Below are 22,388 nucleotides of genomic sequence, written 5' to 3'. Positions count from 1 at the left end.
GTCAGGGTGTGACAGTACCCCCACCCCCCTCCCCCCAAGGTACGGACTCCGGCCGCAAAACCTGAACCTATTGGGGAGGGTCTGGGTGGGCATCTGTCCGCGGTGGCGGCTCTGGTGCTGGACGTGGCCCCCACTTCACCATAGTTTTAGTCCATCACCTTGTCCGCTTCCTTGGCCTCCTAACCATGCCGACCCTACTACATGACCCCACTGGACTGAGGGGCAGCTCGGGACAGAGGGGCAGCTCGGGACAGAGGGGCAGCTCGGGACAGAGGGGCAGCTCGGGACAGAGGGGCAGCTCGGGACAGAGGGGCAGCTCGGGACAGAGGGGCAGCTGCTCGGGACAGAGGGACAGCTGCTCGGGACAGAGGGACAGCTGCTCTGGGCTGAGGGGCTCTGGCGCCTCTGGGCTGAGTGACTCCGGCAGCTCCGGGCAGAGGGGCGGATCCTGGCAGACTAGCGGATCTGGCAGATCCTGGCTGACTGGCGGACCTGGAAGATCCTGGCTGACTGGCGGACCTGGAAGAGTCTGGCTGACTGGCGGATCTGGAAGAGTGTGGCTGACTGGCGGATCTGGAAGAGTGTGGCTGACTGGTGGATCCTGGCAGACTGACGGCTCCGACTGCTCCATGCTGACTGGCTGCTCTGACTGCTCCATGCTGACTGACGGCTCATTGCAGACTGGCAGCTCATTGCAGACTGGCAGCTCCTTTCAGACTGGCAGCTCCTTTCAGACTGGCAGCTCCTTGCAGACTGGCAGCTCATTGCAGACTGGCAGCTCCTTTCAGACTGGCAGCTCCTTGCAGACTGGCAGCTCCTTGCAGACTGGCAGCTCATTGCAGACTGGCAGCTCCTTTCAGACTGGCAGCTCCTTGCAGACTAGCAGCTCTGAACAGGCGGGAGACTCCGGCAGCGGTGTAGAGGAGGAAGGCTCTGACTGCGCTGAACAGACTGGAGACTCCGGCAGCGCTGGAGAGGAGGAAGGCTCTGACTGCGCTGAACAGGCGGGAGACTCCGGCAGCGGTGTAGAGGAGGAAGGCTCTGACTGCGCTGAACAGTTGGGAGACTCCGGCAGCGGTGTAGAGGAGGAAGGCTCTGACTGCACTGAACAGACTGGAGACTCCGGCAGCGCTGGAGAGGAGGAAGGCTCTGACTGCGCTGAACAGGCGGGAGCAGCTGTACGGATGAGCAGGAGAGACAGCCTGGTGCGGAGGGCTGCCACCGGAGGGCTGGTGCGTGGAGGTAGTGACGGATAGACCGGACCGTGCAGGCGCACTGGAGCTCTTGGGCACCGAGCCTGCCCAACCCTACCTGGTTGCCTGCTCCCGGTCGCCCTGCCAGTGCGGCGAGGTGGAATAGTCCGCACTGGGCTATGCAGGCGAACCAGGGACACCATGCGCAAGGCTGGTGCCCGGTAAGCCGGCCCAAGGAGACGCACTGGAGACCAGATGCGTAGAGCCGGCTTCATGGCACTTGGCTCGATGCCCACTCTAGCCCGGCCGATACGCGGAGCTGGAATGTATCGCACCGGGCTATGCACCCGCACTGGGGACACCGTGCGCTTCACAGCATAACACGGTGCCTGCCCGGTCTCTCTAGCCCCCCTGTAACCACAGGAAGTTGACGCAGGTCTCCTACCTGGCTTCGCCATACTTCCTGAGAGCCCCCCCCAAGACATTTTTGGGGCTGACTCTCGGGCTTCCATCCACGCCGCCGTGCTGCCTCCTCATACCAGCGCCTCTCTGCCTTCGCTGCCTCCAGCTCCTCTTTGAGCTGCTCCTGTTTCCTCTTCTCCTGCTGCACCTTGGGGTGGCTACACTCCCCTGGTTTAGCCCAGGGTCCTCTCCCGTCAAGGATTTCTTCCCAAGTCCAGAAGTCTTTATTTTGCTGTTGCTGCTGCTTGTTATCACGCCGCTTGGTCCTGTTGTGGTGGGTGATTCTGTAACGGTTTTCTTTATGTGAAGGAGAGTCGGACCAAAATGCGGCGTGGCTATTTAGATTCATGTTTAATGAAAACAACTAAACACAAACACTACAAAAACAAAAAACGTAACACGAAAACCGAAACAGCCTATACTGGTGCAAACTAACACACGACAGAAACAAGGACAATCACCCACAAAACCCAACACCAAACAGGCTGCCTAAATATGGTTCCCAATCAGAGACAATGACTAACATCTGCCTGTGATTGAGAACCATATCAGGCCAAACATAGAACTACACAAACTAGACATGTAACATAGAATGCCCACTCAGCTCACACCCTGACCAACCAAAACATAGAAACATACAAAGCAAACTATGGTCAGGGTGTGACACTTCCACTCTCTCCCGCATTCTTCCTTCCACCACCCTCTCTCTTGTTCTCTCTCTCTCTCGTTCTCTCTCTCTTGTTCTGTCTCTCTCTCGTTCTCTCTCTCTTGTTCTGTCTCTCTCTTGTTCTCTCTCTCTCTCTCTCTCTCTCTCTCTCTCTCTCTCTCTCTCTCTCTCTCTCTCTCTCTGGATATGAGTAGTGTGAAGCGATGTGAAGTGGGGCAGAGTGACCCTCCACCCCAGAAGGACTCTGATGGATATGAACAGCACCGCTACCTCTTAGTGTGTGTGTGTGTGTGATGGTGTGATGTGTCCAGGGACTTACGCTTTCTCCAGGCATGCTTCTCTGGACATGTTCTGGGCCAGTAGGTTAGACGCCAGGCCAAACAACTCTTCTGCCCACTCCTGCACCGGAAGAACACACACACACACACACACACACACACACACACACACACACACACACACACACACACACACACACACACACACACACATACACACACACACACTATCAGAGGGAAGAAACATAGCAGAAGGTCTATTGGAGGTGCAAACTAGCCACCCACACACCAGATCTTATAATTACACAATAGAGGAATGATATGTTCAGTGTAGGTCTAACTAGCTTAAATAACTCACACTTCATGGACTGAAATAGCGTATTTATTCATTAATTAGTAATAAGCACTTGATACATCCCTTATTCATAATATCTTAATATAAGTGTTGGCCAAACTCCGAAGATGACTAAATTACTAATTTATGGGCTCCCGAGAGGCGCAGCGGTCTAAGACACTGCATCTCAGTGCAAGAGGCGTCACTACAGTCCCTGGCTCATTTCCGGCCGTGATTGGGAGTCCCATAGTGCGGCGCACATTTGGCTCAACATCGTCCGGGTTTGTCAAGGGTAGGCCGTCATTGTAAATGAGAATTTGTTCTTAACCTGTTGAGTGTAGGGGGCAGTATTTTGATGTTTGGATGAACAATGTACCCAAATGAAACTGCCTATTTCTCAGGCTCAGAATCTAGAATATGCATATAATTGTCAGATTAGGATAGAAAACACTCTAAAGTTTCCAAAACTGTCAAAATGTTGTCTGTGAATATAACATAACTGATATTGCAGGTGAAAACCTGAGGAAATAGGAGAGAGAGAGAAAATATTATCGATTATATATTGTAAAAACATATATATTATATTGTAAAAACAAACTGAGGATTGATTAGAAAAAACGCTTGTCATGTTTCTACAAACTTTACGGATACTATTTTGAATTTTCGTCTGCCCAGTCGTGACCGCTCGAGCCTGTGGATTTCTGAACATAACGTGCCAACCAAATGGATGTATTTTGGATATAAAAATAATCTTTAAGGAACAAAAGGAACATTTATTGTGTAACTGGGAGTCTCGTGAGTGCAAACATCTGAAGATCATCAAAGGTAAGCGATTCATTTTATTGCTTTTCTGACTTTCGTGACCAATCCACTTGGCTGCTAGCTGTTTGTAATGTTTTGTCTGCTGAGAGAGATGACCTTACATAAACGCTTGGTATGCTTTCGCCGAAAAGCTTTTTTGAAACCTGGCGCTCTGCAATTCAGCGGATGTTGACGAAAATGATCCCGCTAAAGGCATGGGTGCATCAAGAAGTTAACGGACTTGCCTAGTAAAATAAAGGTTAAATATAAATATATATTTCTTTACCCTACCTGGTCAAATGAATATCAACTAAATCCACGATACCCATAATAAAACCTTTATTCATGTGTACTAAATACCTTATTTATGTTTCATAGAGGTGTTATTAATGTGTATTTACCTTGGCGATCTCCTCCTGGAAGGCCATGAAGTTGAGATATGTGATGTTGACCATGTCTGGTCCGCTCACCACCGTCAGCATCCTGTTCTCCATCTTCCCCACCACGTCCAGAAGCTCTCGCAGCTTCATGTCCTATTTAGATACAGAAACACAATAACACAGCAGGTAAGTAACTTGTCAATTCCACAACAACATAGTTGTAATACTGTATCCATTCCCTCGCCCACATCGTACACATGGCTTCATGCATTTCACACATGCAGTATTACAACCACGGCAGCTCTAGCAGTCTTGAATCCCCACAATCCACCCTCCCTGATCTTTGACTTTGTGACTCTCTGGAAGTCCAAATCCAGGAAGTATCAGGAAGATATGACTCCCACTGTCTGGCACCTCTGAAATGACATCAACAACCTAATCAACGAACCAGATCACGGTTTGACGTCCTGAGAATGTGGAGCCTGTGGTTGTCTAGGTAACACATTAGACCAATTTGGTCAGAAATGATCAGCTCTTCAAGATGGAAGAGCCACAGAGCTGTGTGTGTGTACGTGTGTGTACGTGTGTGTGTGTACGTGTGTGTACGTGTGTGTACGTCATCCTGTCTGGGTTGGCGCCCCCCCCCTTGGGTTGTGCCGTGGCGGAGATCTTTGCGGGCTATACTCAGCTTTGTCTCAGGATGGTAAGTTGGTGGTTGAAGATATCCCTCCAGTGGTGTGGGGGCTGTGCTTTGGCATAGTGGGTGGGGTTATATCCTTCCTGTTTGGCCCTGTCCGGGGGTGTCCTCGGGTGGGGCCACAGTGTCTCCTGACCCCTCCTGTCTCAGCCTCCAGTATTTATGCTGCAGTAGTTTATGTGTCGGGGGCTGGGATCAGTTTGTTATATCTGGAGTACTTCTCCTGTCCAATTCGGTGTCCTGTGTGAATCTAAGTGTGCGTTCTCTAATTCTCTCCTTCTCTCTCTCGGAGGACCTGAGCCCTAGGACCATGCCCCAGGACTACCTGACATGATGACTCCTTGCTGTCCCCAGTCCACCTGGCCGTGCTGCTGCTCCAGTTTCAACTGTTCTGCCTTATTATTATTCGACCATGCTGGTCATTTATGAACATTTGAACATCTTGGCCATGTTCTGTTATAATCTCTACCCGGCACAGCCAGAAGAGGACTGGCCACCCCACATAGCCTGGTTCCTCTCTAGGTTTCTTCCTAGGTTTTGGCTTTTCTAGGGAGTTTTTCCTAGCCACCGTGCTTCTACACCTGCATTGCTTGCTGTTTGGGGTTTTAGGCTGGGTTTCTGTACAGCACTTTGAGATATCAGCTGATGTACGAAGGGCTATATAAATAAATTTGATTTGATTTGATTTGTACGTGTGTGTGCGTGTGTGTGTGTGTGTGGGTGTGTGTGTGTACATGTGTGTACGTGTGTGTGTGTGTGTACGTGTGTGTGTGTACGTGTGTGTGTGTGTACGTGTGTGTGTGTACGTGTGTGTGTGTGCGTGTGTGTGTGTGCGTGTGTGTGTGTGCGTGTGTGTGTGTGTGTGCGTGTGTGTACGTGTCGTGTGTGTGTGTGTGTGTGTGTACGTGTGTGTGTGTGTGTGTGTGTGTGTGTGTGTGTGTGTGTGTGTGTGTGTGTACGTGTATGTACGTGTGTGTGTGTGTGTGTGTGTGTGTGTGTGTGTGCGTGTGTGTGTGTACGTGTGTACACGTGTGTGTACGTGTGTGTGTGTGTGTGTGTGTGTGTGTGTGTGTGTGTGTGTGTGTGTGTGTGTGTGTGTGTGTGTGTGTGTGTGTGGGAGCACATGCATGTTGTTGTATCATGGTATCCCAGTATATTCGAGGTGGTTGCATCTGAAAATGGTTAATGAGGTGAGTTACTGGACGTGTCCCCACAGGCTACAATGCAAAGGGCTCTCAGTTATCGCCATTACACTGCAGCAGGAAACGTCTGTTTCCCTGTATGAGAGACTGAGTGGCAGGTTTGGGGCAGACATGCTCAGTTAGTCTGACTTCACTGAGGGCGGCTGGCTGAATGACGCAACTGATAAATAAGAGATATGACTTTAGGAGCTGACAGAATGGAGATGAGCAACACATCATCATCATCGTCATAAGTCCATTGGACCTGGCGGCTCAGCATCATAGACCGGCTTCTGGTAACGTCAGCTATGATGTCACACATAGACACGCACGCAGTGACTCGCACGTTTGAACACACACACACACACACACACAGACACACACACACACAGACACACACACACACACACACACACAGACACACACACACACACAGACACACACAGACACACACACAGACACACACACAGACACACAGACACACACACAGACACACACACAGACACACACACAGACACACACATAGACACGCACGCAGTGACTCGCACATTTGAACACACACACACACAGACACACACAGACACACACTCACACACACACCGAGCTGTCACAAACCATTACATTACTTGGGGCAGGCTTCATGAATCATTGTCATTAATGTTCAAGTTATGGCTTAATTTGTTATGAATGTACTGCATGTTGTTATGAAATGTACTGTATATTGTAATGAATGTAATGAATGTCGTGGCCAAAAGTTTTGAGAATGACACAATTTACACAACGTTTGCTGCTTTAGTGTCTTAAGATATTTTTGTCAGATGTTACTACGGAATACTGAAGTATAATTAAAAGCATTTCATAAATGTCAAAGGCTTTCATTGATAATTACATGAAGTTGATGCAAAGAGTCAATATTTGCAGTGTTGACCCTTTTTCAAGACCTCTGCAATCCACCCTGGCATGCTGTCAATTAACTTCTGGGCCACATCCTGACTGATTGTTTGTCAGAATTTGTGGGTTTTTGTTTGTCCACCCGACTCTTGAGGATTTGACCACAAGTTGTCAATGGGATTAAGGTCTGGGGAGTTTTCTGGCCATGGACCCAAAATATTGATGTTTTGTTTCCCGAGCCACTTAGTTATCACTTTTGCCTTATGGCAAGTTGCTCCATCATGCTGGAAGAGGCATTGTTCGTCACCAAACTGTTCCTGGATGGTTGGAAGAAGTTGCTCTCGGAGGATGTGTTGGTACCATTCTTTATTCATGGCTGTGTTCTTAGGCAAAATTGTGAGTGTGTGCCCACTCCCTTGGCTGAGAAGGAACCCCACACGTGAATGGTCTCAGGATGCTTTGCTGTTGGCATGACACAGGACTGATGGTGGCTCTCACCTTGTCTTCTCCGGACAAGCTTTTTTCCGGATGCCCCAAACAATCGGAAAGGGGATTCATCAGAGAAAATGACTTCACCCAGTCCTCAGCAGTCCAATCCCTGTACCTTTTACAGAATATCAGTCTGTCCCTGATGTTTTTCCTGGAGAGAAGTTGCTTCTTTGCTGCCCTTCTTGACACCAGGCCATCCTCCAAAAGTCTTCGCCTCACGGTGCATGCAGATGCACTCACACCTGCCTGCTGCCATTCCTGAGCAAGCTCTGTACTGGTGGTGCCCCGATCCCGCAGCAGAATCAACTTTAGGAGACGGTCCTGGCGCTTGCTGGACTTTCTTGAGCACCCTGAAGCCTTCTTCACAACAACTGAACCGCTCTCCTTGAAGTTCTTGATGATCCGATAAATGGTTGATTTAGGTGCATTCTTACTGGCAGCAATATCCTTGCCTGTGAAGCCCTTTTTGTGCAAAGCAATGATGATGGCACTTGTTTGCTTGCAGGTAACCATGGTTGACAGAGGAAGAACAATGATTCCAAGCACCACCCTCCTTTTGAAGCTTCCAGTCTGTCATTCAAACTCAATCAGCATGACAGAGTGACCTCCAGCCTTGTCCTCGTCAACACTCACACCTGTGTTAACGAGAGAATCACTGACATGATGTCAGGTGGTTCTTTTGTGGCAGGGCTGAAATGCAGTGGAAATGTTTTGGGGGGGATTCAGTTCATTTGCATGGCAAAGAGGGACTTTGCAATTAATTGCAATTCATCTGATCACTCTTCATAACATTCTGGAGTATATGCAAATTGCCATCATACAAACTGAAGCAGCAGACTTAATTAATATTTGTGTCATTCTCAAAACTTTTGGCCATGACTGTACTGCATGTTCTTATGAATGTACTGTATGTTGTTATGAATGTACTGTATATTGTTATGAATGTACTGTATGTTGCTATGAATGTACTGCATGTTGTTATGAATGTACTGCATGTTGTTATGAATGTACTGCATGTTGTTATGAATGTACTGTATATTGTTATGAATGTACTGCATGTTGTTATGAATGTACTGCATGTTGCTATGAATGTACTGCAAGTTGTTATGAATGTACTGCATGTTGTTATGAAGGTACTGCATGTTGTTACGAATGTACTGCATGTTGTTATGAAGGTACTGCATGTTGTTATGAATGTACTGCATGTTGTTATGAATATACTGTATGTTGTTATGAATGTACTGCATGTTGTTATGAATGTACTGCAAGTTGTTATGAATGTACTGCATGTTGTTATGAATGTACTGCATGTTGTTATGAAGGTACTGCATGTTGTTATGAATGTACTGCATGTTGTTATGAATGTACTGCATGTTGTTATGAATGTACTGCATGTGGTAAATGTATCTCCTATATTATGTCATCTGTGGATTGACCAGAGGTTGAGAGACACTGGGTCTCTATAGCACCAGAGGTTGAGAGACACTGGGTCTGTATAGCACCAGAGGTTGAGAGACACTGGGTCTGTATAGCACCAGAGGTTGTGAGACACTGGGTCTCTATAGCACCAGAGGTTGTGAGACACTGGGTCTGTATAGCACCAGAGGTTGTGAGACACTGGGTCTCTACGCACCAGAGGTTGTGAGACACTGGGTCTGTATAGCACCAGAGGTTGTGAGACACTGGGTCTGTATAGCACCAGAGGTTGAGAGACACTGGGTCTGTACAGCACCAGAGGTTGTGAGACACTGGGTCTGTATAGCACCAGAGGTTGAGAGACACTGGGTCTGTATAGCACCAGAGGTTGTGAGACACTGGGTCTCTATAGCACCAGAGGTTGAGAGACACTGGGTCTGTATAGCACCAGAGGTTGTGAGACACTGGGTCTGAATAGCACCAGAGGTTGTGAGACACTGGGTCTGAATAGCACCAGAGGTTGTGAGACACTGGGTCTCTACGCACCAGAGGTTGAGAGACACTGGGTCTGTATAGCACCAGAGGTTGAGAGACACTGGGTCTGTATAGCACCAGAGGTTGTGAGACACTGGGTCTCTATAGCACCAGAGGTTGGGAGACACTGGGTCTGTATAGCACCAGAGGTTGTGAGACGCTGGGTCTGTATAGCACCAGAGGTTGTGAGACACTGGGTCTCTATAGCACCAGAGGTTGAGATACACTGGGTCTCTATAGCACCAGAGGTTGTGAGACACTGGGTCTGTATAGCACCAGAGGTTGAGAGACACTGGGTCTCTATAGCGCCAGAGGTTGAGTTACACTGGGTCTCTATAGCACCAGAGGTTGAGAGACACTGGGTCTCTATAGCGCCAGAGGTTGTGAGACACTGGGTCTGTATAGCACCAGAGGTTGTGAGACACTGGGTCTGTATAGCACCAGAGGTTGAGAGACACTGGGTCTCTACGCACCAGAGGTTGAGAGACACTGGGTCTGTATAGCACCAGAGGTTGTGAGACACTGGGTCTCTATAGCACCAGAGGTTGGGAGACACTGGGTCTGTATAGCACCAGAGGTTGTGAGACGCTGGGTCTGTATAGCACCAGAGGTTGTGAGACACTGGGTCTCTATAGCACCAGAGGTTGAGATACACTGGGTCTCTATAGCACCAGAGGTTGTGAGACACTGGGTCTGTATAGCACCAGAGGTTGAGAGACACTGGGTCTCTATAGCGCCAGAGGTTGAGTTACACTGGGTCTCTATAGCACCAGAGGTTGAGAGACACTGGGTCTCTATAGCGCCAGAGGTTGTGAGACACTGGGTCTGTATAGCACCAGAGGTTGTGAGACACTGGGTCTGTATAGCACCAGAGGTTGAGAGACACTGGGTCTCTACGCACCAGAGGTTGAGAGACACTGGGTCTGTATAGCACCAGAGGTTGAGAGACACTGGGTCTGTATAGCACCAGAGGTTGAGAGACACTGGGTCTGTATAGCACCAGAGGTTGTGAGACACTGGGTCTCTACGCACCAGAGGTTGAGAGACACTGGGTCTGTATAGCGCCAGAGGTTGTGAGACACTGGGTCTCTACGCACCAGAGGTTGAGAGACACTGGGTCTGTATAGCACCAGAGGTTGGGTAAACCATGCTTTCGTAATAAGTAACCTTTCATGACACTATTCCGATAGGCTTTAGCTCAGTTGGATAACATGGTCGAGGGGCAAAATACCTGTGTTCAATACCCAGTTGCTCACACTTGTATGACCAGTGAAATGGTTTATATGATGCCTCCGCATTCAGTAACGATGCTTGTCTGCTGCAGTGTAAAATACACATTTTACATGACATCGAAACATACAGACAACCATTCATCACAATGTAAACCATGTAATGGCAGAGCGACTGGGCTCTGCCTCCAAGGCACCAGAAACAACGAACATGATATTTATCTCCCCTCTGATATCAGGGCAGCAAAGTGGTTCCGCTAGCATAATTATTAACACAACAAAAATAGTCTGTAAAGCATTTTGCCGCGGAAACAAATTCACCCAATCAAACAAAAAGCATTCCGTGCCGTGTCACACTGATAAACGTCCCCTATATGTCCCCTGACGCCCTCCAATCAAATCCCCTGGGTGTATATACTGAGCACACACTGTCTGACAGAAATGTAAAACACACACACACACGCACACACACACTGTCTGACAGAAATGTAAAACACACACACACACACACACACGCACACACACACACAATGTCTGAGGAACGACAGCCTTCATTTTTTTTTGCCAAATACAAAGACAGGCCTTACTTCTTGGAAAGGTTGTCTAATATAGGTTTAATTCCCTACTGATTACTGTAGTGTAAAGAGATGGATGGTTGGAGAAACATCTCACGCCTACTGTCTCTCAGATGTGCTAAGAACAAAGTTCTTCCATTCTTCATGAAGCATATGCCAAAGTTAGATGAGGCTGCATAGAATGTTGTTTCAACTGGATCAAGCCATTATTGCTAGAATTGTCTAGAATCATCTTGAGGCCATGGCAGACATCCAGAGAAACATCTTCTGTCTACATGTACTGTACAGCATACTGATAGATAAAGAGATAGTATACTATATGCAGGTGCTTTGCAGAAATACAGTAAAGTAGCACTCTGCAAATGAATGCAAACCTCATCCTCCACTGAAAGCATCCTAAACAGATTTCTGCCTGTACTATACACAGACAGACACACAGAGGGAGAGTTGTGCTGCACAGCAGTGGGTGGAGACCGGAGACCAGCAAGATCGATAAGCTGAAAAGTGCTGATTTATATGACCAATCAATCTTGCCGCACTTAGATGTTAAAAATGGTAGCCACGTCATCAATCAGTGGATTGAAAAATCACTTTCAATTTGCTAAAACATAGAACAGCAAAGTGCCCCTAGGTAGCGATGGGACTCTGATAGATGAGATGAGAAGGGTTTGGTGTTGAGACACATCAAGACGTGTCAGAACATCAAATGCATATTTCACTGATGGATTTTTGTTGTTTGAACAGCGGAGCCTTTTGATATTGTTTTGTATGCAACTTGTAGATGGAACAGGATAAGACAAGTTCATTTCCATACCTCTACAGCTGACTGTGTGTTGTTGAGAAGACAGAGAGGAAGAGAGAGAGAGAGAGAGCGAGAGAGAGAGAGAGAGAACAGCCCTGAGATTTAATTTGCGCTGGTGCATTATGGGAGCAGTTGGCGGCGTGCCTGAGGGTCCTTTTGCCGCGGCGATGGGAGATTTAGAGCCAAGTGGGGGGCAGTATTACCCCTTCAAGCCTATGTGTGTGTATTACCCCTTCAAGACTATTTCTCTGTGTCTGTGTTTGCGAGGAAAAGAGAGAGAGAAAGAGATTGGTGTGTGTTGGGAGGTGTGCCTGAGAATAAGGGTGTCTGTTGCTTGCTTTCAGCTGTAGCGTGGGAACACAGTGCTCAGTCATTTTAAATATTCAGTACAGGGGAAGTGGTCCTCTCAGCAGGGTGATGCAGCCTGAAGGGATGGCCTTCCCTGCTCCCTGGACTGTCGCAAACCCTTACCCTTACACACACACACACACACACACACACACACACACACACACACACACACACACACACACACACACAGCTCTGTTTTACTTGATTCCCATTCAAAATCCTATTTTCCGTAACACCAAACCCTAAACCGAACCCTAACCCTAACCTTAACTCTAACCTTAACACCTAATCCTAATTCTAACCCTAGCCCTAATTGTATTCCCCTAAACCTAAATTTAACCCAGAAGCCTAAAATAGCCTTTTTCCTTTTGGGGGCCGGCAAAATGTCATGACTTTTCCTTGTTTTACTTCTGGTCACCACAAGGATAGTAAAACCAAACACACACACGACCACCACACATATACAAAAAACACACACTCATGCAGACACGTTTGTCTCTGCCCAGGCGCAAACAGACGCCTGCCTGCCCACTGACACACACAGTTCTGAGCATCAAAACACACAGAGAGAGAGAGAGTGTCTGTCTGCAAGCTGTCTTCTGACCTTGTCCTTCCCCTGACTCCTGTTCTCATACTTGACGATCCCAAACATCTCAGTTTCTCTACTCCTCATCTGATGATAGCGTTACTTTCCCTCATTATCCATTTATCCACCGCCGTGTACGTGGCTCCAGCGACTACATCTGCTCACCTCCAGACCTCACACATCTGCTCACCTCCAGACCTCACACATCTGCTCACCTCCAGACCTCACACATCTGCTCACCTCCAGACCTCACTGCTCACCTCCAGACCTCACAAATCTGCTCACCTCCAGACCTCAACACATCTGCTCACCTCCAGACCTCACTGCTCACCTCCAGACCTCACTGCTCACCTCCAGACCTCACACATCTGCTCACCTCCAGACCTCACACATCTGCTCACCTCCAGACCTCACACAGCTGACCTCTTCTCTTCACACTGAGTCTCTTTAATGCCAGTTCATTATAAGAACAACATCAGAATTCACCGGAGCGTGAAGGTATCTGAGGACCAGAAGTAAGAGTTCTAGAAGTCATGGAGGAAGAAACTCCAACACACCAGATGTACGATCCACCATGTGGATCTCAAACTAAAGTTTGGGTCAAAACCCCTCAAAGTTTACTTGAAGGTTTTAGACCAGGAACTATTGACCCAAACGTTGTTTTGAAGAATGTCAAGTGTGCTGGAGTTTCTTTGAGTTTTTACTCCTCTTTGCACCCAGGTGAAACTAGCCTGGTCCCAGACCTGTTTGTGCTTTTGCCAACTCTGTCGCTGTCCTTGTCAAGCTGAGTGACAAGGAATCGGCATGATAGCACCAAAATACTGGCACTCCGGCTCAGCAGGAGCAACATGCAACCATGTTTTAAGAATAGTGTAATTGTCATGTCCTAGCAGCAGTCCTGCAGGTGGATTTGCCTTGTTGACTAGTGGAGCGGCAAGATGGTGGGGTGGGACAGAAAACGCCTGGAGTAAATGGAGATGAATTATGGGTAAATCATTCCCAGGTGTAACAGATGTCCAGCAAAGACAAGAAGACTGGTCTCGGCACCAATGTAACAGATGTGATTGTACTTCATAACTCTCCTTGAGTTGATAATTCTTTGCGTTTTTAAATAAAGGACTGTCCAGTCAGCGATCCCAGTTGATTTGTGTTTATTCTGTCAATAGATTATTATTTACATTTTTTAATTGAACCTTTATTTAACTAGGCAAGTCAGTTAAGAAGAAATTCTTATTTCCATTTACATACCCTGTATGTTGATGGCTGTACATTTGTGATTCGTCATTTGCATTTCAATATCAATACATGGAAGTTCCTGGCGATAGAAATAAGGAAGCACATTAGATGTAATGTGCAAGACAACAGTATGTTGATGGCTGTAGACTCGTGATTTGTCTGCAAAGAACTGTCAATGAGCAGGAGCTAATGTGACCATTACATTTCGAGCATGGTAGCTAACTGGCTCGTCCCAGGAAGCCCCAATATCTAACAGGTGCCGTACACATACAGTACCTTCAGAAAGTATTCAAACCCCTTGACTTTTTACACATTTTGCTTTGTTACAGCCTCATTTTAAAAGGGATTACATTTATATTTTTGGTCAGTGGTCTATACACAATACCCCATAATGTCAAAGTGGAATTATGTTTTTAGACATTTTTACAAATTAATTAACAATAAAAAGCAACACTCTGTACCCCACAGAGTGAGTCAGGCAGTGATTTTCAAACACAGACCTGGGAGGTTTTCCAATGCCATAAAGACCTGGGAGGTTTTCCAATGACACAAAGACCTGGGAGCTTTTCCAATGCCATAAAGACCTGGGAGGTTTTCCAATGCAACAAAGACCTGGGAGGTTTTCCAATGCCACAAAAACCTGGGAGCTTTTCCAATGCCATAAAGACCTGGGAGGTTTTCCAATGCCACAAAGACCTGGGAGGTTTTCCAATGCAACAAAGACCTGGGAGGTTTTCCAATGCCACAAAGACTTGGGAGGTTTTCCAATGCCACAAAGACCTGGGAGGTTTTCCAATGCAACAAAGACCTGGGAGCTTTTCCAATGCCACAAAGACCTGGGAGCTTTTCCAATGCCACAAAGACCTGGGAGCATTTCCAATGCCATAAAGACCTGGGAGGTTTTCCAATGCAACAAAGACCTGGGAGGTTTTCCAATGCCACAAAGACCTGGGAGGTTTTCCAATGCAACAAAGACCTGGGAGGTTTTCCAATGCAACAAAGACCTGGGAGGTTTTCCAATGCCACAAAGACTTGGGAGGTTTTCCAATGCCACAAAGACCTGGGAGGTTTTCCAATGCAACAAAGACCTGGGAGGTTTTCCAATGCCACAAAGACCTGGGAGGTTTTCCAATGCCACAGAGACCTGGGAGGTCTTGAATATCCATTTGAGCAGGGTGAAGTTATTCATTACACTTGGATGGTGTATCAATACACCCAGTCAATGCAAAGATACAGGCATCCTTCCCAACTCAGTTGCTAGAAAGAATGAAAACCGCTCTGGGATTTCACCATGAGGCCAATGGTGACTTTAAAACAGTTCCAGAGTTTAATGGCTGTGATAGGAGAAAACTGAGGATGGATCAACAACACTGTAGTTACTCCACAATACTAACCTACTTGACAGAGTGAAAAGAAGGAAGCCTGTACAGACTAAAACTATTCCAGAACATGCATCCTGTAATACTGCAAAAAATAGCAATTCACTTTTTGTCCTAAATACAAAGTGTTATGTTTGGGGTAAATCCAATAGAACACATTACTGAGTACCACTCTTCATATTTATAAGCATAGTGGTGGCTGCATCATGTTATGGGTACAGTATGCTTGTAATCGTTAAGGACTGGGGCCAAATCTAAACTGGAGTTGCTTACCACGAAGAGAGTGAATGTTCCCGAGTGGCCGAATTACAGTTTTGACTTAAATCTACTTAAAAAACTATGGCCTGAACATGGTTGTCTAGCAATGACCAACAACAACCTACTTGACACAGCTTGAATAATTATGTAAATAATAATGGGCAAATGTTGCACAAACCAGGGGTGGGAAGCTCTTAGAGACGTATTTACATTTTAGTCATTTAGCAGAGTGCATTCATCTTAAGATAGCTAGGGTGGACACGCTCAATAAAGAGGTTATCAGCAAAGTCAGAGCTAGAAGGGGAGGGGGGTTGAGATGAACAGCGGGGTTATTTAATTTAATACTCTCTGAAGAGGTAGGGTTTCAAGAGCTTTCAGAAGCTGGGCGGGATTCTGCTGTCCTAGCTTCAAGGGGAAGCTGGTTCCACTATTAGGGTGCCAGGACAGAGAAGAGCTTGGACTGGGCTGAGCGGGAGCTGCCCTCCCGTAGAAGTGGAAGAGCCATGAGACCAGAGGTGGCAGAACGAGGTATTTCTGTATTTCATTTTCAAATATATTTGCAAACATTTCTAAACACGGTATCACTTTGTCATTATGGGGTATTGAGTGTAGACAGGTGAGAATAACTCTCAATTGAATGCATTTTGAATTCAGCCTGTAACACAACAAAATGTGGAATAAATGTAGACTTTTTGAAGGCACTGTATATACACACACCAGGACATGTACATAGTAAACACATTGGGAATATGGCATTAGAGTACAGTATTCCAGAACGTGAACTACCGCTTGCATGCATCAGACTGGAATAATTGTTCGCAATCTCCCCATATCTGCAAGCACGACCAATGGAAAAACACATTTTTAACACGCTCAAATACACACACACACACACACACACACACACACACACACACACACACACACACACACACACACACACACACACACACACACACACACACACACACACACACACACACACAGTCTGAAGCTCCTGTCACTTTCAAACACTCTGGAAAGTATACAGACATGCATTAATAATTGTATTGGATTAGATTGATGGGATGCTTCTTCAGATGCTCAAAGTGCTTTACATAGTAACGGGGCTCCCAATGTGTGGAACCAGCCTAGAGTGCAGAGTTCCTTCAAGCCTCAAGAGTCAATCTCAAGCGTGATTCTCCATTAATGTTGAGTCCAATAAATCTTGAGACTTTTGTTGTTTAGTTGTTAATCCTTTGTTGTGAAGGGCGTGTGTGTGTGTGTGTGTGTGTGTGTGGGTGGGGGGTGCAATGAGATCAATAAGTCATTGAGACGTAGGCTACCGTCCGTTTGTTGTGAATCCTTTCAATAAGATCGGTACAGCATTTGTCAATAGAGCTCCCCTCAGATTGACTGGGCTTAACTGATAATCAGTCCAGCAAGGTTAGGAAATGAATCAAACTGTCAGATCGGAGGAAGCAAATCATTGCCTGCATAAATCACTGCAATCCTTTAGGATTCTTGCTAATTATGTAGCTACTAGTGAGAGTATTAAGAGATCGAAAGAAAAACAACTGTGTGAGTGTGGGGGAGTGCATTGGTGTATATGTGAGTGTGGGGGGTGCATTGGTGTATATGTGAGTGTGTGAGGGAGTGCGTTGGTGTATATGTGAGTGTGTGGGGGGTGGGTTGGTGTATATGTGAGTGTGGGGGAGTGCATTGGTGTATATGTGAGTGTGGGGGAGTGCGTTGGTGTATATGTGAGTGTGGGGGAGTGCGTTGGTGTATATGTGAGTGTGGGGGAGTGCGTTGGTGTATATGTGAGTGTGGGGGAGTGCGTTGGTGTATATGTGAGTATGTGGGGGAGTGCGTTGGTGTATATGTGAGTGTGGGGGAGTGCGTTGGTGTATATGTGAGTGTGGGGGAGTGCGTTGGTGTATATGTGAGTGTGGGGGAGTGCGTTGGTGTATATGTGAGTGTGGGGGAGTGCGTTGGTGTATATGTGAGTGTGGGGGAGTGCGTTGGTGTATATGTGAGTGTGGGGGAGTGCATTGGTGTATATGTGAGTGTGGGGGAGTGCGTTGGTGTATATGTGAGTATGTGGGGGAGTGGGTTGGTGTATATGTGAGTGTGGGGGGAGTGGGTTGGTGTATATGTGAGTATGTGGGGGAGTGCGTTGGTGTATATGTGAGTATGTGGGGGAGTGCGTTGGTGTATATGTGAGTGTGGGGGAGTGCGTTGGTGTATATGTGAGTGTGGGGGAGTGCGTTGGTGTATATGTGAGTGTGGGGGAGTGCGTTGGTGTATATGTGAGTGTGGGGGAGTGCATTGGTGTATATGTGAGTGTGGGGGAGTGCGTTGGTGTATATGTGAGTATGTGGGGGAGTGGGTTGGTGTATATGTGAGTGTGGGGGGAGTGGGTTGGTGTATATGTGAGTATGTGGGGGAGTGCGTTGGTGTATATGTGAGTATGTGGGGGAGTGCGTTGGTGTATATGTGAGTGTGGGGGAGTGCGTTGGTGTATATGTGAGTGTGGGGGAGTGCGTTGGTGTATATGTGAGTATGTGGGGGAGTGCGTTGGTGTATATGTGAGTGTGGGGGAGTGCGTTGGTGTATATGTGAGTGTGGGGGAGTGCGTTGGTGTATATGTGAGTGTGGGGGAAGTGGGTTGGTGTATATGTGAGTATGTGGGGGAGTGCGTTGGTGTATATGTGAGTGTGGGGGAGTGCGTTGGTGTATATGTGAGTGTGGGGGAGTGCGTTGGTGTATATGTGAGTGTGGGGGAGTGCGTTGGTGTATATGTGAGTGTGGGGGAGTGCGTTGGTGTATATGTGAGTGTGGGGGAGTGCGTTGGTGTATATGTGAGTGTGGGGGAGTGCGTTGGTGTATATGTGAGTATGTGGGGGAGTGGGTTGGTGTATATGTGAGTGTGGGGGGAGTGGATTGGTGTATATGTGAGTATGTGGGGGAGTGCGTTGGTGTATATGTGAGTATGTGGGGGAGTGCGTTGGTGTATATGTGAGTGTGGGGGAGTGCGTTGGTGTATATGTGAGTGTGGGGGAGTGCGTTGGTGTATATGTGAGTGTGGGGGAGTGCGTTGGTGTATATGTGAGTGTGGGGGGGTGGGTTGGTGTATATGTGAGTGTGGGGGGGTGGGTTGGTGTATATGTGAGTGTGTGGGGGATGGGTTGGTGTATATGTGAGTGTGTGGGGGATGAGTTGGTGTATATGTGAGTGTGGGTGGGTGGGTTGGTGTATATGTGAGTGTGGGGGAAGTGGGTTGGTGTATATGTGAGTGTGGGGGGGGGTTGGTGTATATGTGAGTGTGTGGGGGGTGGGTTGGTGTATATGTGAGTGTGGGGGGGTGGGTTGGTGTATATGGGTATGTGTGTATGTGTGTGTGTGTGTGTGTGGTTGGTGGGTGTATATGTGTGTGTGTGTGTGTGTGTGTGGGGGGGGGGGGGGTCAGTTAGGACATCTAACTGAACCATTTTTCTAACAATTGTTTACAGACAGATTATTTCACTTATAATTCACTGTATCACAATTCCAGTGGGTCAGAAGATTATATACACTGAGTTGACTGTGCCTTTAAATGATGTCATGGCTTTAGAAGCTTCTGATAGGCTAATTGACATAATTTGAGTCAATTGGAGGTGTACCTATGGATGTGTTTCAAGGCCTTCCTCAAACTCAGTGCCTCTTTGCTTGACATCATGGGAAAATCAAAAGAAATCAGCCAAATCAACATTGTAGCCCTCCTCAAGTCTGGTTCATCCTTGGGAGCAATTTCCAAACGCCTGAAGGTACCACATTCATCTGTACAAACAATAGTACGCAGGTATAAACACCATGTGACCACGCAGCCGTCATACCACTCAGGAAAGAGATTCATTCTGACTCCTATAGATGAACGTACTTTGGTGCGAAAAGTGCAAATCCATCCCAGAACCACAGCAAAGGACCTTGTGAAGATGCTGAAGGAAACAGGTACAAAAGTATCTATATCCACAGTAAAACAAGTCCAATTGTCACACCCTGACCATAGTTTGCTTTGTATGTTTCTATGTTTTGTTTGGTCAGGGTGTGATACGAGTGGGCATTCTATGTTTGATGTCTAGTTTGTCTAGTTCTATGTTTGGCCTGATATGGTTCTCAATCAGAGACAGGTGTGAGTCATTGTCTCTGATTGGGAACTATATTTAGGTAGCCTGTTTGGTGTTGGGTTTTGTGGGTGATTGTTCTTGTTCCTGTCTTGTGTTAGTTTGCACCAGTTTAGGCTGTTTCGGTTTTCACGTTACGTTTATTGTTTTTGTATTGATTCGTGTTTCCTTTCTTTCATTAAACATGAATCTCAATAGCCACGCCGCATTTTGGTCCGACTCTCCTTCACATAAAGAAAGCCGTTACAATAATATCGACATAACCTGAAAGGCCGCTCAGCAATGAAGAAGTCACTGCTCCAAAGCCGCAATTAAAAAAGCCAGACTACGGTTTGCATCTGCATATGGGGACAAAGATCGTACTTTTTGGATAAATGTCCTCTGGTCTGATTCAACAAAAATTTAAATGTTTGGCCATAATGACCATCGTTATGTTGGAAAAAGGGGAGTCTTGCAAGCCGAAGAACACCATCCCAACCGTGAAGCACGGGGGTGGCAGCATCATGTTGTGTGGGTGCTTTGCTGCAGGAGAGGCCTACAAACCTGACTCAGTTACACCAGCTCTGTCAGGAGGAATGGGCCAAAATTCACCCTTTTTATTGTGGGAAGCTTATGGAAGGCTTCCCAACACGTTTGACCCAAGTTAAACAATTTAAAGGCAATCTTACCAAATACTAATTGAGTGTGTGTGTCACGTTCTGACTTTTATTTCCTTTGTTTTGTCATTATTTAGTATGGTCAGGGCGTGAGTTGGGTGGGCAGTCTATGTTTGATTTTCTATGATTTGGGATTTCTATGTTTCGGCCTAGTATGGTTCTCAATCAGAGGCAGGTGTCATTAGTTGTCTCTGATTGAGAATCATACTTAGGTAGCCTGGGTTGCACTGTTTGTTTGTGGGTGATTCTGTCACGGTCGTCGTCCTCTTCATCTGAAGAGGAGAGGCGAGAAGGATCAGAGGACCAAAATGCGGCGTGATATGTGTTCATGTTAAATGTTTTAATTAAAGAAAAACTGAACACAGAAACACAATACAAAAACTAGTAAACAAAATAACAACCGTGAAGCTAATGTGAGCTGCGCTGAAACAAGCCATCAACATAGACAATAATAAACAAATAGTGCAACCCAGACTACCAAAGTATGATTCTCAATCAGAGACAACTAATGACACCTGCCTCTGATTGAGAACCATACTCGGCCGAAACATAGAAATTGTGTGTGTGCTATAAGTGATTCAATGAACCATTCTCTAACATTCAATTCCACAACATTGTTTCTCACTGAAAATGCTTCCTCACCAGCTAAGACATCCCGCTGTTGTGACAACAGCAGAAATAGGAAACCTGTTACTTATCTCTTTCCTTTTATTTACTCTCTCTCTCTCTCTCTCACTCCCTGCCTCCCTCTCTCTCTCTCTCTCTCTCTCTCACTCCCTGTCTCCCTCTCTCTCACTCCCTGTCTCCCTCTCTCTCTCTCACACTCACTCCCTGCCTCCCTCTCTCTCACTCCCTGCCTCTTTCTCTCACTCCCTGCCTCTCTCTCTCACTCCCTGCCTCTCTATCTTCCCCCCTCTCTCCCCGCCTCTCTCTCTCTCTCCCCCCTCTCTCCCTCTCTCTCTCTCCCCCCTCTCTCTCTATTTCTGCTGCAGTCCTGTCTCAGTATGTTATGATGCGTTTGCTAGATCAGTTGTGTGATGTAGAAGTGTAGAGCTCTGGGCCTCCCAAGAGGCGCAGTGGTTTAAGGCACTGCATTACAGTGCCATCTGTGCCACTAGAGATCCTGGTTCGAGTCCAGGCTCTGTTGCAGCCGGCCGTGGCGGGAGACTCATGGGGCGACGCACAATTGGCTCAGCATCATCTGGGTTAGGGGTTAGGGGAGGGTTTGGCCGGCAGGGATGTCCTTGTCCCATCGCGCACTAGCGACTCCTGTGGTGGGCCGGGTGTAATGCACGCTGACACGGTCGCCAGGTGTATGGTGTTTCCCCCGTCACATTGGTGCTTCTGGGTTAAGTGGGGATTGTGTCTAGAAGCAATGCGGCCTGGCAGGGTGTGTTTCGGAGGACTCATGGCTCTCGACCTTCGCCTCTTCTGAGTCCATACGGGAGTTGCAGCGATGGGACAAGACCGTAACTACCAATTGGATTCTGCGAAATTGGAGGGGAAAAAGGGTCAAAGAAGAAAAAGAAGAAGCTCTGAGGTTGAGTCATCAGATCTTTCTTCCTCCAGCCTGGTGTACAGCCACTTCAAAAGATGACAGTTCCCCCTCTTCCACTCTCCAACGCACACAGCTTTAAAACTATACATTCTCCAACACCTACAGCTTTAAAACAATACATTTTCCAACACACACAGCTTTAAAACTAGATATTCTCACACTCACACAGCTTTAAAGATAGATATTCTTCAACTCACACAGTTTTAAAGCTAGATATTCTACAAATAACACACACTCTTTACACACTCTCCAACACACACAGCTTTAAAGCTAAATGTTCTCCACCTCAC

At 47.0% G+C, this 22,388-nt stretch overlaps 1 protein-coding gene across 10 annotated transcripts in view; it reads right to left on the bottom strand.

Annotated features, from left to right (window-relative positions):
• Window positions 1-22,388, bottom strand: part of LOC135557796 (1-phosphatidylinositol 4,5-bisphosphate phosphodiesterase beta-1-like) — a 232,148-nt gene that overhangs the window by 115,185 nt on the left and 94,575 nt on the right. For all 10 annotated transcript variants that reach the window (XM_064991408.1, XM_064991409.1, XM_064991410.1 and 7 more), the window contains exons 4-5: window positions 4,137-4,268; window positions 2,642-2,721 (exon numbers count right to left, since the gene is read on the bottom strand). In XM_064991408.1, the coding sequence (XP_064847480.1) occupies window positions 2,642-2,721; window positions 4,137-4,268 (212 nt within the window). The remainder of the gene's footprint in view (window positions 1-2,641; window positions 2,722-4,136; window positions 4,269-22,388) is intronic.

The sequence above is a fragment of the Oncorhynchus masou genome, chromosome 16 (genome assembly GCF_036934945.1).
Source record: "Oncorhynchus masou masou isolate Uvic2021 chromosome 16, UVic_Omas_1.1, whole genome shotgun sequence".
Lineage (NCBI taxonomy): Eukaryota > Metazoa > Chordata > Actinopteri > Salmoniformes > Salmonidae > Oncorhynchus > Oncorhynchus masou.
The sequence above is the reverse complement of the archived record's forward strand: the minus strand, read 5'-3'. Positions and strand labels throughout refer to the sequence as shown.